The 13,385-nt window shown below is 50.6% G+C and overlaps 1 protein-coding gene across 1 annotated transcript; it reads right to left on the reverse strand.

Annotated features, from left to right (window-relative positions):
- Positions 1-318: 318 nt before the first annotated feature.
- On the reverse strand, positions 319-12,344 carry LOC118092205 (zinc finger protein 398). Its single transcript, XM_035130029.2, has 6 exons — positions 12,222-12,344; positions 9,495-9,881; positions 5,673-5,799; positions 5,319-5,432; positions 4,743-4,856; positions 319-1,806 (listed from the first exon to the last, which is right to left on the reverse strand). The coding sequence occupies exons 1-6, from the start codon at positions 12,243-12,245 to the stop codon at positions 443-445; spliced, it is 2,130 nt and encodes a 709-aa protein (XP_034985920.2). The 5' UTR covers positions 12,246-12,344; the 3' UTR covers positions 319-442.
- Positions 12,345-13,385: the final 1,041 nt, after the last annotated feature.

A 13,385-nucleotide genomic window follows, 5' to 3' on the forward strand; every position in this document is an offset into this window, starting at 1 on the left:
CTCTCTCTGTGGACGTTCACAGGCAGAGGAAGCTGTGAGGCCGCCGAGCAACGACTGGCATCCTTGCTCCACCCACAGTACAGAGAGGGAATGGCGACCGGACAGGACCGATTCACACAACCACATCTCGGGCATCCCGTTGCCCGAGTCTGAATGCTGAGACGGTTTCGGCGGCTGCCAGGAAGCGCCAGCGCCGGCCCACGTCCTCGATCGTTCCATCGCGCTCTCGAAGCGTTTCCGGGAAACGAAACGTGGCGAGCGGGGTGCAAAAGCGCTCGGACGGCTGCTCATCAGCCTAGAGCTTCAGCCCCGGTTGGCAAAAATGCACGCCCACCGGCGGGAGCTGAGGCCAAAGGGAGGTTCGGGGTCGCAAACGGGATTCTGGCTTTGCGGCCCGCCCGCCCGTTTGGCCAAGGGGGCGTTGTCTGTTTGCCGCATGCCCTCAGGTCCCGCTGGAAAGGCTGGCGGGGAAGAGAGATTTCTCCAGGGGGGCGTTATTGCTGCTGGGTGGCAGGGCCTGCTCAGGGCCCGGCGTGGGTGTTGCGGGCGCCTGCTCGCCGCTGTGCACCCGCAGGTGCTGCTTGAGCGACTGTTTGTAGCGGAAGCGCTTCCCACAGTGGAGGCAGGCGAAGGGGTTCTCGCCCGTGTGCATGCGCTGGTGCTCCAGCAGGTACTTCCGGCGGGCGAAGGTCCGAAGGCATTCGGTGCAGCGGTGGCGCCTCTCGCCGTTGGCGTGGCTGGCCTGGTGGCTGATGAAGGCCTGGGCGTGGGGGAAGCTCTGGCCGCACTCACGGCAGGCGTGCGGCTTGGCGCCGGCCTGGTGGACGCTGCTCTGGTGCTTGACCAGGTGGTGGGCGCGGACGAAGCGCTTGTCGCACTGCCCGCAGCGGTAGGGGCGCTCCCCCGTGTGGATGCGGTAGTGGTTGGTCAGCTTGGACTTCTCGGCAAAGCGCTTCTCGCACTCGGGGCACTGGTAGGGCTTCTCGCCCGTGTGCGTGCGGGTGTGGTCGTCGAGGTGCTGCTTGCGGATGAAGGTCTTGGCGCACTGCGGGCAGTGGAAGGGCCGGGGCCGCTCGCGGTGCGTCTTCAGGTGGACCGCCAGGCTGGACTTGCGGTTGAAGGCCTTGGGGCACTCTGAGCACTGGTGCGGCCGCTCGGCGTGGACCGCCTGGTGCCGGGTCAGCTGGCCCTGGTGGCTGAAGCCGCAGCCGCACTCGGCGCAGACAAAGGCGCTCTCGCTCTTGCCCGCCGCGTGCGTCCGCTGGTGGATCAGGAGGCTGGTCTTCAGGCGGAAGCTTTTGGGGCACAGCGAGCAGGTGTGAAGTCTCTCCGCCGCCTGGGATGAGGCGTGTTCCCCGGAGCTGCTCTTGTAGTCTGCGCAGGAACCGTCGGGCTCCGAAATCTGCTGTGGGCCAGGCTCAGCCGCCGTGCCTTCGCTGTACTCCTCGCCCCCTGTGTGGGCACTCTGGGGCAAGGGGAAGTGCTGCTCGTAGGCCAAGCCATCGTGGCACTTGCCACAGGGGAATGGGTCTCCTTTGGGGCTGGCGTCTGGAGGGGCTGGCGCCTCCGGCTCTTTGCAGCAGCCCCCTGGCCGTGTGGGGCGCTCCTCTTCGGGCCTCTGTGCAGGAGGGGCCGGTTTCTCCCCCTGAGCACAGCCCTGCCTCTCGCAGCCTCCGTCCGGCTTGGGGGCCTGGAAGACGTCTTCGCTGGCCATCCCGGGCGGCAGCAGCCCCTGGGCGGGAAGAGGGAGCTTGGGAGCCGCCCTCAGATTACGCTCTTCACGCTTGATCATAGCGCTGTCATCATCTGGGGGAGGCAGAAAAAGGAACAGGCAAGGATTAAGGACCTAAAGGGGAGCCTGCAGGATCAGGCCAGTGGCCCATCTAGTCCAGCAACCTGTTCTCACAGTGCCCAACCAGAGGGAAAACCTAAAGCAGGATTTGCACACAAAACCAACCATCTCCCCTCCTGAGGTTTCCAGCAAGTGGGATTCAGAAGCATGGCTGCCACCGACTGAAAATGCAGAGCACAGCCATCCTGGCTAGGAGCCCTAGAGAGCCCTCTTAGAATCATGGAATCGTAGAGTTGGAAGAGACCACAAGGGCCATCCAGTCCAACCCCCTGCCAAGCAGGAAACACCATCAAAGCATTCTTGACATATGCCTGTCAAGCCTCTGCTTAAAGACCTCCAAAGAAAGCGACTCCACCACACTCCTTGGCAGCAAATTCCACTGCCGAACAGCTCTTACTGTCAGGAAGTTCACAGAATCATAGAGTTGGAAGAGACCACAAGGGCCATCCAGTCCAACCCCCTGCCAAGCAGGAAACACCACCAAAGCATTCTTGACATATGCCTGTCAAGCCTCTGCTTAAAGACCTCCAAAGAAGGAGACTCCACCACACTCCTTGGTAGCAAATTCCACTGCCGAACAGCTCTTACTGTCAGGAAGTTCTTCCTAATGTTTAGGTGGAATCTTCTTTCTTGTAGTTTGAATCCATTGCTCCGTGTCCACTCCTCTGGAGCAGCAGAAAACAACCTTTCTCCCTCCTCTATATGACATCCTTTTATATATGTCAAGTATATCTCTTCTATATATGTCATATATATCTCTTCTCCTCCACGAATCTGTTTAATCCTTTTTTAAACCCCCCAAGTTGGTGGCTATCAATGTCTCCTGTGGGAGAGAGTTCCAGAGACTGACTATGCGCTATGTGAAGAAGGGCTTTATTGCATCTGACCTGAATCTTCCAACACTCAGCTTCCTACGCTAGAGCCACCCCCTCCAGGAAAAGGTCTCCCCGAGACTTGTTCATCACCACCAGGCAAAAAAACAACAACAACCCTCATTTGGAACAGAAATATCAGAAATATTTTGGAGGGAGCTCAAGAGGTTTTAGTAAACACCCCGTCCTCTTAACAATATTTTTTTTGGGGGGGAGGGCTATACCAGAGTGGTTGTGCCCAGGTTTTCATGAAAAAGGTCTCTGCGGCATCTCCAGTTAAAATGATCTCGCCAGCATTGGATAGCAAAAGACCTCTTTAGGGAAGTTTGTAATGTTTGATGTTTTAGCATGTATTTAATATTCTGTTGGGAGCTGCCCAGAGTGGCTGGGGAAACCGAGTCAGATGGGCGGCATACAAATAATAAAATTATTGTTGTTATTATTATTATTATTACCCTTTGGTGGGAATTCTAGGCAGCCTGTGAAGAGATTCAAAAACAGAGGGCATAAAAGGAGATTGTGTGAAGAATCTGAATGGGTGGATAATCTGTGTTAGGAATGTTTGCGCAGGAAAAACTCAGCCTTGAACTGGCTCAGGAAGAGTTAGGCGCCTTGTTCCTGCTGAACTGATTTGACAGCGCAGGCCTGCTTTTCCTCGGGGAATGTGACTTTATTTCTATGCGCATGTTAAGCTAAGGCGAGTGACGGCCTCTATAGAAGCATGTGAAATTCACAGGCATGTGGACTCCACTTTTCCGGGTGCCCCAGAGGCTGCTGCTATGGCCCCGTGACGTTTCCTTAAATGCCACGATTGGTGTGGTTCATTGAAGAAAATCCACAACACCCTTGCCTGCCTAAGAGACAAGGAGAATTGAGAACCCGGAAGCCCGGTCCGTCACCCTGGCTTTCGAAACTAACCGCAGTTTGTTTTAAGCCCCTTGGACAACACAACCAAGCCGTGCGGAAGTGGAACTCAGTGCAAAGTCTTCCTCCCAGCCCAGAGGAAGAGGGGAGGGGAAGGCTGAGCCACTGGAAGTTGCAGCCAAAACGTCCAGAGGGCGTCAGGTTGGTTGGCAACAGCTGGTCTAAAGCAGCACCGGAATTCCTTGGGTTTATTTTTAGCACCTCGTATTGAGTCATATTGAATTAAAACATACGGAGACAATTGGAAAATGGTGATTTATTATACTATTCTACTATATTTTATTTTGTATTTTAAATGTCACTTGAGTTTACATTTTATTTGATGATCATTGGATATACCTATTTAATTATATAGAATTGGGAATGCAGTACTAGAAAATAACATTTAATGAAATCAGAGATAGAGATAAGTGGAAGTCTTTAGCGGGATAAATATAGGTACGGGATCGGGACTTTTGATGAATTAATGGGATATCGTTATTGGTTTTTTGGGGAGGGGTATGAATGATGTGATGAATGTATGTTCTTCTAGTTTTCTCTTCTTTTCATCTTTTGTCTCTTTTCTTTCTTTCTTTTCTTTTTTCTTTCTTTTATTCTTTTGTGTTTATGTATTGTTGAGAATTTTCATGTTTATGAATATTATGTTTATTATTATTTATATTATATTATGATTATTCTATTTATTATTATTTGGAGATTAAATTATGGATGGCCTTATTATTATTTCTATATGATTTTGTATATTATTATTTACATATTAGTGTCTGTTTGGTATGTCTGTATTTCTTCAGTGTGTGTTGAATGTATTTTTAACCTAAATCTAAATAAAGTTTTTTTTAAAATTAAAATAAAAATAAAAATAAAGCAGCACCGGAATTCCTGATTAAGGAAGTGGTTAAGATCCAGTTAATATGGAAACGGGTGCAGACATAATTTAGATATTACGTAAACCAGAGGCAGGGATATTTTTTTAAAAAAAAAATTGAAACAACAGGACAACCTGGATGCACAGAATCACAGATACCTAGAATTTTAGAGCTGGAAGTCACCCCAAGAGCAATGGAAGAATCACATCTAATGCCGGGCACACTCACCATAGCCGGGAACTGGGGGGATCTCTCGCTCCAGGTCCCATTTCCCTCTCCTGGGAAGCTCTTCCTGCTTAATCCAGGTCAAGAGGTCCTCCTTGGAAGGCAAGGGACCTGCTTCTGGCAACGAGAGCAACAGGCACATTGCAACGGATGCAGAATGCTTGCAGGCTTCAGAGACAAGCAGCAACAGTGGCGGGAAACTGACCGAGATGCTGGCTAGGTTATGCACGGGCCTTGTTTTCCTTTGAAGGCCCAGTTTGGAATTCGGCACCCAGCCGCAGAAAATGTGCTCCTCCTTTCCTCACTCCTGAATATGTCCGCCAGCCCTCTCACTTCTGGGATTAGGCTCCCAAGGATTTAACGTTTGGGAATGTACCTTCTGGGCAGGTGTGAGCCCCAGCAGACCTGTGTGTGGCCCAGCAGCACTTTAGCCCTACATTCCCTGTCTGCATATTTCATTCCCGTTACATTTATTCCCCCACCGCCTTTCTGTGCCGCCCGCAAGTGACAGGACAGGACAGGACAGACGCTTTAGCCACGATGGCAAATCTTTATTACCCACCTTCCGATTCGACTCACCTGCTCTGGGCTCTGCAGGGAATCCCTTGCCCCCCACAAATTCGTGATCCGTGGCACAGGGACGCTCCGCTTGTCGCATCGGGGGGAGGACGTCAGCTTTGGAAATGGCAGAGTCTGTTGGGGGAAGCAGATCAGAAAGCAGGTGCTGAAAGTCTGGAGGGAAATCTGACGGATGACAAACCCGGCAGCTCCATTCCTTTTTCTAAGGAATGCCAGCCTCTTGTCCAAAGAACTGGCCTTGCATATGATCTGGGCAGCCCAAACAGTAACTGCAATTCAGTGCATTTTGTGAACGTTAGGAAATAAAGAACTTTACAAAGAAAAAGAAGATAGAAAGATATGCCAGCCACTTACCCAGGGAGATCAGCGGTTCGTAGGTCCCCTTGGTGATATTCTGGTAGAGTTCCTTCTGCCAGTCTTCCAAACTGGCCCACTCCTGGGCGGAGAAGTTGGCTGCGTCGTCATCAAAGGTCACGGGAACCTGAAATCAGAGCCGCCCGTGACTCAGAAATCCTGACCAAGCCCTCCATCACGGCTGCCATTGTAAGAAGATGAAAAGAGCCCTGCTGGATGAGGCCACCGGTCCATACACTCCAGCATCCTGTTCTCACACGGGAAGCCCATAAGCAGGATCCGTGCAGGAGACCCCTCTTCCCCTCCTGTGGTTTCCAGAAACTGGTGCTCCCAGCAGGAAAGGCAGAACACCTGGAATGCCTGAAAGATCGCCTCCTTCCCTACAGACCCTCTTGAGTGCCAAATCTGTGGGGGGTGGGGGCTCTCTTTAGGGGGGCCCCAGGAGAACAGAGAGGGCCTTCTCTGTAGCAGCCCCTAAGTTGTGGAACTTCCTTCCCAAAGGTGCATATAGCCATGTTCAACTATATAAAAGGATGTCATATAGAGGAGGGTGAAAGGTTGTTTTCTGCTGCTCCAGAGAAGCGGACATGGAGCAATGGATTCAAACTACAAGAAAGAAGATTCCACCTAAACATTAGGAAGAACTTCCTGACAGTTAGAGCTGTTCGGCCGTGGAATTTGCTACCAAGGAGTGTGGTGGAGTCTCCTTCTTTGGAGGTCTTTAAGCAGAGGCGGCTTGACAGGCATATGTCAAGAATGCTTTGATGGTGTTTCCTGCTTGGCAGGGGGTTGGACTGGATGGCCCTCGTGGTCTCTTCCAACTCTATGATTCTATGATTCTATCTGGTGCCTTCATAGTACAGCTTTCGGTGGATGACCGAGGCGCACCCCTTGACCCTAGCCTCTGACCCTTCAGGTGTATGTTTTCAGGACCCACCTTGCTTTTGCAATTCTTCTTACACCGTGTTTAATATTGTGTTCCAATATTAATGATGCTTTTACATTGTTGTGACCTGCCCTGGGACCTCGGGGCGAAGGGCGGGTAATAAATTCTAATAGTAGCAATAATAATAATAATAATAATAATAATAATAATAATAATAGCCACATTGACACCAGGCTGCTGCGCCTTCGCTGTATGTTTTTCGGTGCCTCTAAAAACATTTCTGCTTAGACCATCCTACCCTGATGGGAAGTCTCGACCTGCTTTTAGTCTGGTGGTATTTCAACTCGTCAAACGCTGTCAATTAATGTCATTAATTTTTCTTAGGGGTCATTTTATTGTTTTGCCGGTGGAGTACAGGATCAGGTTTAAGGTGCTGGTTTTGACCTTTAAAGCCCTATGCGACTTGGGACCCTCGTACCTACGGGACCGCCTCTCCTGGTATGCCCCGCGGAGGACCTTAAGGTCCACAAACAATAATATTCTGGAGATCCCGAGTCATAAGATGGCTAGATTGGCCTCTACTAGAGCCAGGGCCTTTTCAGTACTGGCCCCAACCTGGTGGAACGCTCTTTCCCAGGAGACCAGGGCCCTGCGGGATTTGTCATCTTTCCGCAGGGCCTGCAAGACAGAGCTGTTCCGCCTGGTCTTTGGGTTAGACTCAGCCTGACCCCTGTGTTTTTCTCCCTCATGGCTTGGATTCATGGCCTACTTGAAATGAGGCTGCACGTTAAATTTTAATACTGTATTTTAATCTGTATTTTAACTAATTGTTTTTATGTTTTATTGTGGTTCTGTTGGTGTCAGCCACTTATGGCCTACTTGAAATGAGGCTGCACTTTAAATTTTAATACTGTATTTTAATCTGTATTTTAATTAATTGTTTTTATGTTTTATTGTGGTTCTGTTGGTGTCAGCCGCCCTGAGCCCGGTTTTTGACTGGGGAGGGCGGGGTATAAATAAAAATTTATTATTATTATTATTATTATTGCCTTTTTTGAAAACTGCTTTGAGGGTGGCTTGTTTGTTTGTTTTTAACCATCAAGCGGCATATAAACTTTATGACATAGAAAATAAAGCAACATAGCACCTCCTTGTGTCCATCGTCACACAGCCAGCCCAATGGGGTCCATCAGATTCTTAGAGCCGCTCTGTTCACCACTCATTCTGCAGACGCCGGCTGCGATAGCTGGTTGCCCTTTAAATCTTTTTAGCTGCCTTCTCCAGCCCGATGCCAACAGGAATAATATCCATGTGGCACTTCAACAACTAAGGCTTTTGTTGGTTAATCTAGTGGTTAAAGTGATTATTGTCTGTGATGTACTTTTAAGGAATAAAAATTCCTGGACGGGCTTCCCTCCCTCTCCTGGGCCTGCTGTTTGGGACATGGATGAGAGTGGCTCTCTTTTGCGAGCGGAAACCTGAGCTCCTGGGGCAATGGGACACACACCAGAGACCAAAGATTCCTGCATTGTAGGGGGTTGTACTAGATGACCCTGGGGGGTCCCTTCCAACTCTACCTTTCTATTAACATTAGGAAGAACTTCCTGACAATAAGAGCTGTTCGGCAGTGGAATTTGCTACCAAGGAGTGTGGTGGAGTCTCCTTCTTTGGAGGTCTTTAAGCAGAGGCTTGACAGGCATATGTCAAGAATGCTTTGATGGTGTTTCCTGCTTGGCAGGGGGTTGGACTGGATGACCCTTGTGGTCTCTTCCAACTCTAGGATTCTATAATTCTTTGATTCATAGGTAAAGGTAAAGGACCCCCAGACAGTAGTCCAGTTAAAGGAGACTATGAGGTTGTGGCATTCACCTCGCTTTTCAGACCGAGGGAGCCGGCATTTGTCCACAGACAGCTTTCCAGGTCATGTGGCCAGCAGAACTAAACCGCTTCCGGCGCAACGGAACACTGTGACGAGTCCCAGAGCGCACGGAAACGCTGTTTACCTTCCTGCCGCAGCGGTACCTGTTTACCGCCTCTCCCATTATGCCCCGCAGAGGACATTACGGTCCACAAATAATAACATACTGGAGATCCCGAGTCACAAGGTGGTTAGACTGGCCTCGACCAGGACCAGGGCCTTCTCAGTACTAGCCCCGACCTGGTGGAACGCTCTCCCTCAGGAGACTAGGGCCCAGCGGGAGTTGCCATCTTTTCGTAGGGCCTGCAAGACGGAGCTGTTCCGCTTGGCCTTTGGACTGACTCAGTCTGACCCCGGTGTTACGCTCCCCTAAGGCTTTATCCTACAGATATTTAAATGAGGTTGCACTTGTAGATGCCTAATTTTAAAATTGAATTTTAACACTGTTTTTAATCTGCATTTTAATTGAATTGTTTCTTTTATGCTTGCTTTGATATTCTTGTTGTTAGCCGCCCTGAGCCTGGTCTTGACTGGGAAGGGCGGGGTATAAAATAATAATAATAATAATAATAATAATAATAATTATTATTATTATTATTATTATTATTATTATTATTACTACCGTATCTCCTTACACTGGCATGCTTCCAAACTGCTAGGTTGGCAGGAGCTGGGACAGAGCAACGGGAGCTCACCCCGTCACAGGGATTCAAACTACCGAACTTCCGATCGGCAAGCCCAAGAGGCTTAGTGGTTTATAGACCACAGTGCCACCCGTGTCCCCTCTTGATTCATAGGTGTGTGACTCTATCCCAGGCATCCCCAAACTGCGGCCCTCCAGATGTTTTGGCCTACAACTCCCATGATCCCTAGCTAACAGGACCAGTGGTCGGGGAAGATGGGAATTGTAGTCCCAAAGATCTGGAGGGCCGAAGTTTGGGGATGCCTGCTCTATCCCCTTGGTGGCCCTTCTCTGAACCTACCTGGTAAGCTCCTTTCTTCCTTATTTCTTTCTTACCTTGGGGATTTCTCCCTTCGGTCCCAAGGGGAGCCTCAGGATCCAGAAGTTTCGGTTCTTGAGCAGGTTCTCCATGTTCTCCAGCCTCCTCTGGAGCAGGCCGTACTCCTGGATGAGGGTCCCCAGGGCGGCCACGTGGTTGCTGAACTCCAGCTCGGTCTTCTCGCACTCGAAGATCTTCTTCTCGGCTGTGGCCGTCCGGCCTTCCAGGTTGAGGAGCCGCGTGGCATAGGAGTCCACCTTCCTCTCCACGGCTTGGATGGCAGCCACGACGGTCCAGAGGGAGATCTCGGCCGTCGGGTAGATCTCCCTCTCGGCGGCTTGGTCAAAGAGGGCCGGCGGCTGGAAGGGGGCCAGGTGTTGCGGCTCCACCTCCCATTCCCAAGCCTGCGGGCAAGAAGGGGGTCAGACCAGAGCAAGGGTGCTTGCGAAGGAGTGGGGGCAGCTGGAGAAAGAGAGGCGAGAGGGAGGGAAAAGGAAGAAGGAAGCGGAAAGACAAGAGTGTCAGGAAGAAGGGGGAGACCAGACCATGGAGACACAGAGGCAAGACGAGGCAGAGGGGGGCTTTCCACGGTGCCGGAGTCGCTGTGACATCCACTTGGAACGGAGAACTGGTGTCACAATGGCAACATTTTGTCAGCATTTGCAAAAACTTGATCTTTGGAACTCCCTGCCTCTAGATGCCAGGCAGCCACCTTCGCTGTACTCTTTTTGGGCGCCTGCTAACGATGATTTTCTTTAGCCCTTGGCATTAAGAAAGTGGAAGCCAGCTTTAATCTATTGTCATTGTAACTTTTTGTACGTCTTGTTAATTTTTCTCCGCGATATAATTATATTGCTTTTGGCCAGAGTACCTGGGCCGTGCTCTATATATTCTCTATGTCTATGGATCTTTTTTTTAAAATAAAAAAGGTTAAGGACCCCTGACAGTTAAGTCCAGTCATAGACGACTCTGGGGTTGTGGCGCTCATCTTGCTTTACAGGCCGAGGGAGCCAGCATTTGTCTGCAGACAGTTTTTCTGGGTCATGTGACCAGCATGACTAAGCCACTTCTGGCACAATGGAACACTGATGCCAGGAGCGCATGGAAATGTCGTTTACCTTCCCGCTGGAGCGGTACCTATTTATCTACTTACACTTGATGTGCTTCCACCCTGTGGAATGCCCTCCCACTAGAGGTCAAAGAGAACAATTACCAGACCTTTAGAAGGCATCTCAAGGCAGCCCTGTTTAGGGAAGCTTTTAATGTTTGATGGATTTCTGTATTTTAGGATTTCTGTTTTTTTGGAAGCCGCCCAGAGTGGCTGGGGGAACCCGGCCAGATGGGCGGGGTATAAATAATAAATTATTATTATTATTATTATTATTATTATTATTATTATTATTTTGAACTCCTAGGTTGGCATGAGCTGGGACAGAGCAACAGGAGCTCTCCCCGTTGCGGGGATTCGAACTGCCGACCTTCTGATCGGCAAGCCGATCTGATAGGGAAGCGTTTAATCTTTAAGAAATTAGTGTCTTTTAATATTTCTGTTGGAAGCCGCCCAGAGTGGCTGGGGAAACCCAGCCAGATGGGCGGGGTATAAATAATAAATTATTATTATATTATTATTATTTATTGTACTTTATTAATTTATTAGTTGAGCATTGGACAATTTATGGTATTTTATTAGTTTATTAGTTGAGCATTGGCCAAAAGAGGGATCAAGTTTCTCACATGAGCAAGCAGACTAGATTCAGGGCTGTAGATCCTCTGGGGAGATGAGAGAGCCAGTGGTGGAGTAGTGGAGGGTGTGTCCGACTAGGATCTGGGTTCAAATCCCCCCACTTTTGCTGTGTAGCTCACTGGACGTGACCTCGGCGGCCAGTCACCACCTCTCCACCTAACCTGTCTCACAGTGTTGTTATGAGAAGAAACTCTGGTTTTTTTGGGGGGGGGGATATGCCCATCACGAGGCAGTGTGGTGCAATGGCTAGGGTAGGGAAGACCTGGGTTCAAATCCTCCACTCCTTTGGCCGTGCAGCTCACTGTCTGTGACTTTGGGAGCCATTCGCTGCCTCTCTTGGGCCGACCTACCTCGCAGGTCTGCTGTGGGGTAAAAAGTGGGGCAAACCATGCCGCCCCCCTTGTGCTCCGTGTGTGTGTAGGGAAGAGAGAAAGGTGGGAGATCAGCGCAAAAGAATGAATAAAAATAGATAAGTCCTGGGGCCGAGAGGATGAAACCTTTCCGTTCTCTCACACTTCAGCCTCCCTTGCACCCCAAAACACACGATCAGCAGAGAAGGGGCTCCCTTTCACCCCTCCCCACCTCAGAATACCATCCAGTCCCCCCTCCTTGCATGGAGCCAATTCCTAGGGCGCTTAGCTCCCTCGCCCACAATAAAATATTTGAGGGGACCCCCCCAAAAAAGTTGATGGGGTCATCGCCATTCAAATGGTGTGTGTTTGTGATCGATTATGCGGGGCGGGGCTTGCTGAGACCCCCAATATTTAATTCAAGTTGGCACGTCTGGAGGACCCCCCCAAAGGATGCAGTGAGGGGGGGCAGCCCCCCAAACCAACCTGGGCACCAGTGTGTGTCCCCCCCCAAAAAACCCACCTTTGCAGATCATCCTCCCCGGCCCCCTCCCACTTTTAAATGGTCACCAACGGGGGGGGGGTCTTTTTAAAGGCCACTCCCCCTCCTCTGCTTCCCACCCGGGCAGCGCAGGGTTAACCCCTCTCACCTGGGCAGGAGTCCACTCAGCCATGGCCGGCGCCCGCTAGGTGAAACCACTGCGCATGCGCCCACCCTCCCCAGCCAACTGGTCCCCGAAGCGAGGTCCTTCTCTCTCTCTGGTCCGTCTTCGCGCAGAGTACGCATGCGCGGGGGCGCAGGCCCAGATCCCCGCCCCCAAGCCGCACGGCAGCGCCACCCGGAGGCCGGAGGAGCGCCTGGCTCGAAATGCCACAGCGGGAGAAGCAGGAATTCTGGAATCGGAGAATTGCAGAGATGGAAGGGATCCGAGGGGTCATCTAGTCCAATCCCCTGCAAGGCAGGAATCTCGATTCAAGCATCATTGACAGATGGCCACCCAGCCTCTGTTTAGAAGCCTCCAAGGAATAATAATAATAATAATAATAATTTATTATTATTTCTACCCCGCCCATCTGGCTGGGTTTCCCCAGCCACTCTGGGCGGCTTCCAACAAAACAATAAAATACAATAATCTATTAAACATTAACAGCTTCCCTAAACAGGGCTGCCTTCAGATGTCTCCTAAAAGTCTGGTAGTTGTTTTTCTCTTTGACATTTGGCGGGAGGGCGTTCCACAGGGCGGGTGCCACTACCGAGAAAGCCCTCTGCCTGGAAGGAGAGTCCACCACCTCCCAAGGGAGACGGTTCTACAGTCGCCCAAGATGACCCAGGGTCTGGAAACTAAGCCTGATGAGGAACGGTTGAAGGGGAGCCCTGGGTACATTTAGCCTGGGAAAGAGGAGTCTCAGAGGAGACATGAGAACCATCTTCCAATATCTCAAGGGCTGTCACATGGAGGAAGGAGCAAGCTCTGGAGGCGAGGACCCGAACCCATGGATTGGAATGACAAGAAAGGAGATTCCGGCTAAACATCAGGAATGATTTTCTGACATCCGCAGTGGTGGAAGGGACTCCCTCAGAAAATGGTGGACTCTCCTTCCTCTTTAAACAGAGGCTGGACAGCTACCATACTTACCCCGGATGCTTTCGCTGTCATTTCTGCATCACAGGGGGTTGAGCTAGATGACCCTTGAGGGACCCTTCCAACTCTTACAGTTCAACGATTCCGCAATTCCTCGGAAGTTTTGAAACAAAGAGTTTGGGTGGCCATCTTTTCAGGGATGTGCTGGTTGCGATTCCTGCATCATGGCAG

Source organism: Zootoca vivipara, chromosome 12 (assembly GCF_963506605.1).
Source record: "Zootoca vivipara chromosome 12, rZooViv1.1, whole genome shotgun sequence".
NCBI lineage: Eukaryota > Metazoa > Chordata > Lepidosauria > Squamata > Lacertidae > Zootoca > Zootoca vivipara.

Coding starts and splice junctions, on each gene's coding strand:
- LOC118092205 (XM_035130029.2), bottom strand. CDS start 12,245: ATGGCTGAGTGGACTCCTGCCCAG. Junction 5,800..9,494: donor CGAAGGGAGAAATCCCCAAG/GTAAGAAAGAAA, acceptor CTCTGATTTCAG/GTTCCCGTGACCTTTGATGA. Junction 4,857..5,318: donor CCCTGCAGAGCCCAGAGCAG/GTGAGTCGAATC, acceptor TCTCGTTGCCAG/AAGCAGGTCCCTTGCCTTCC.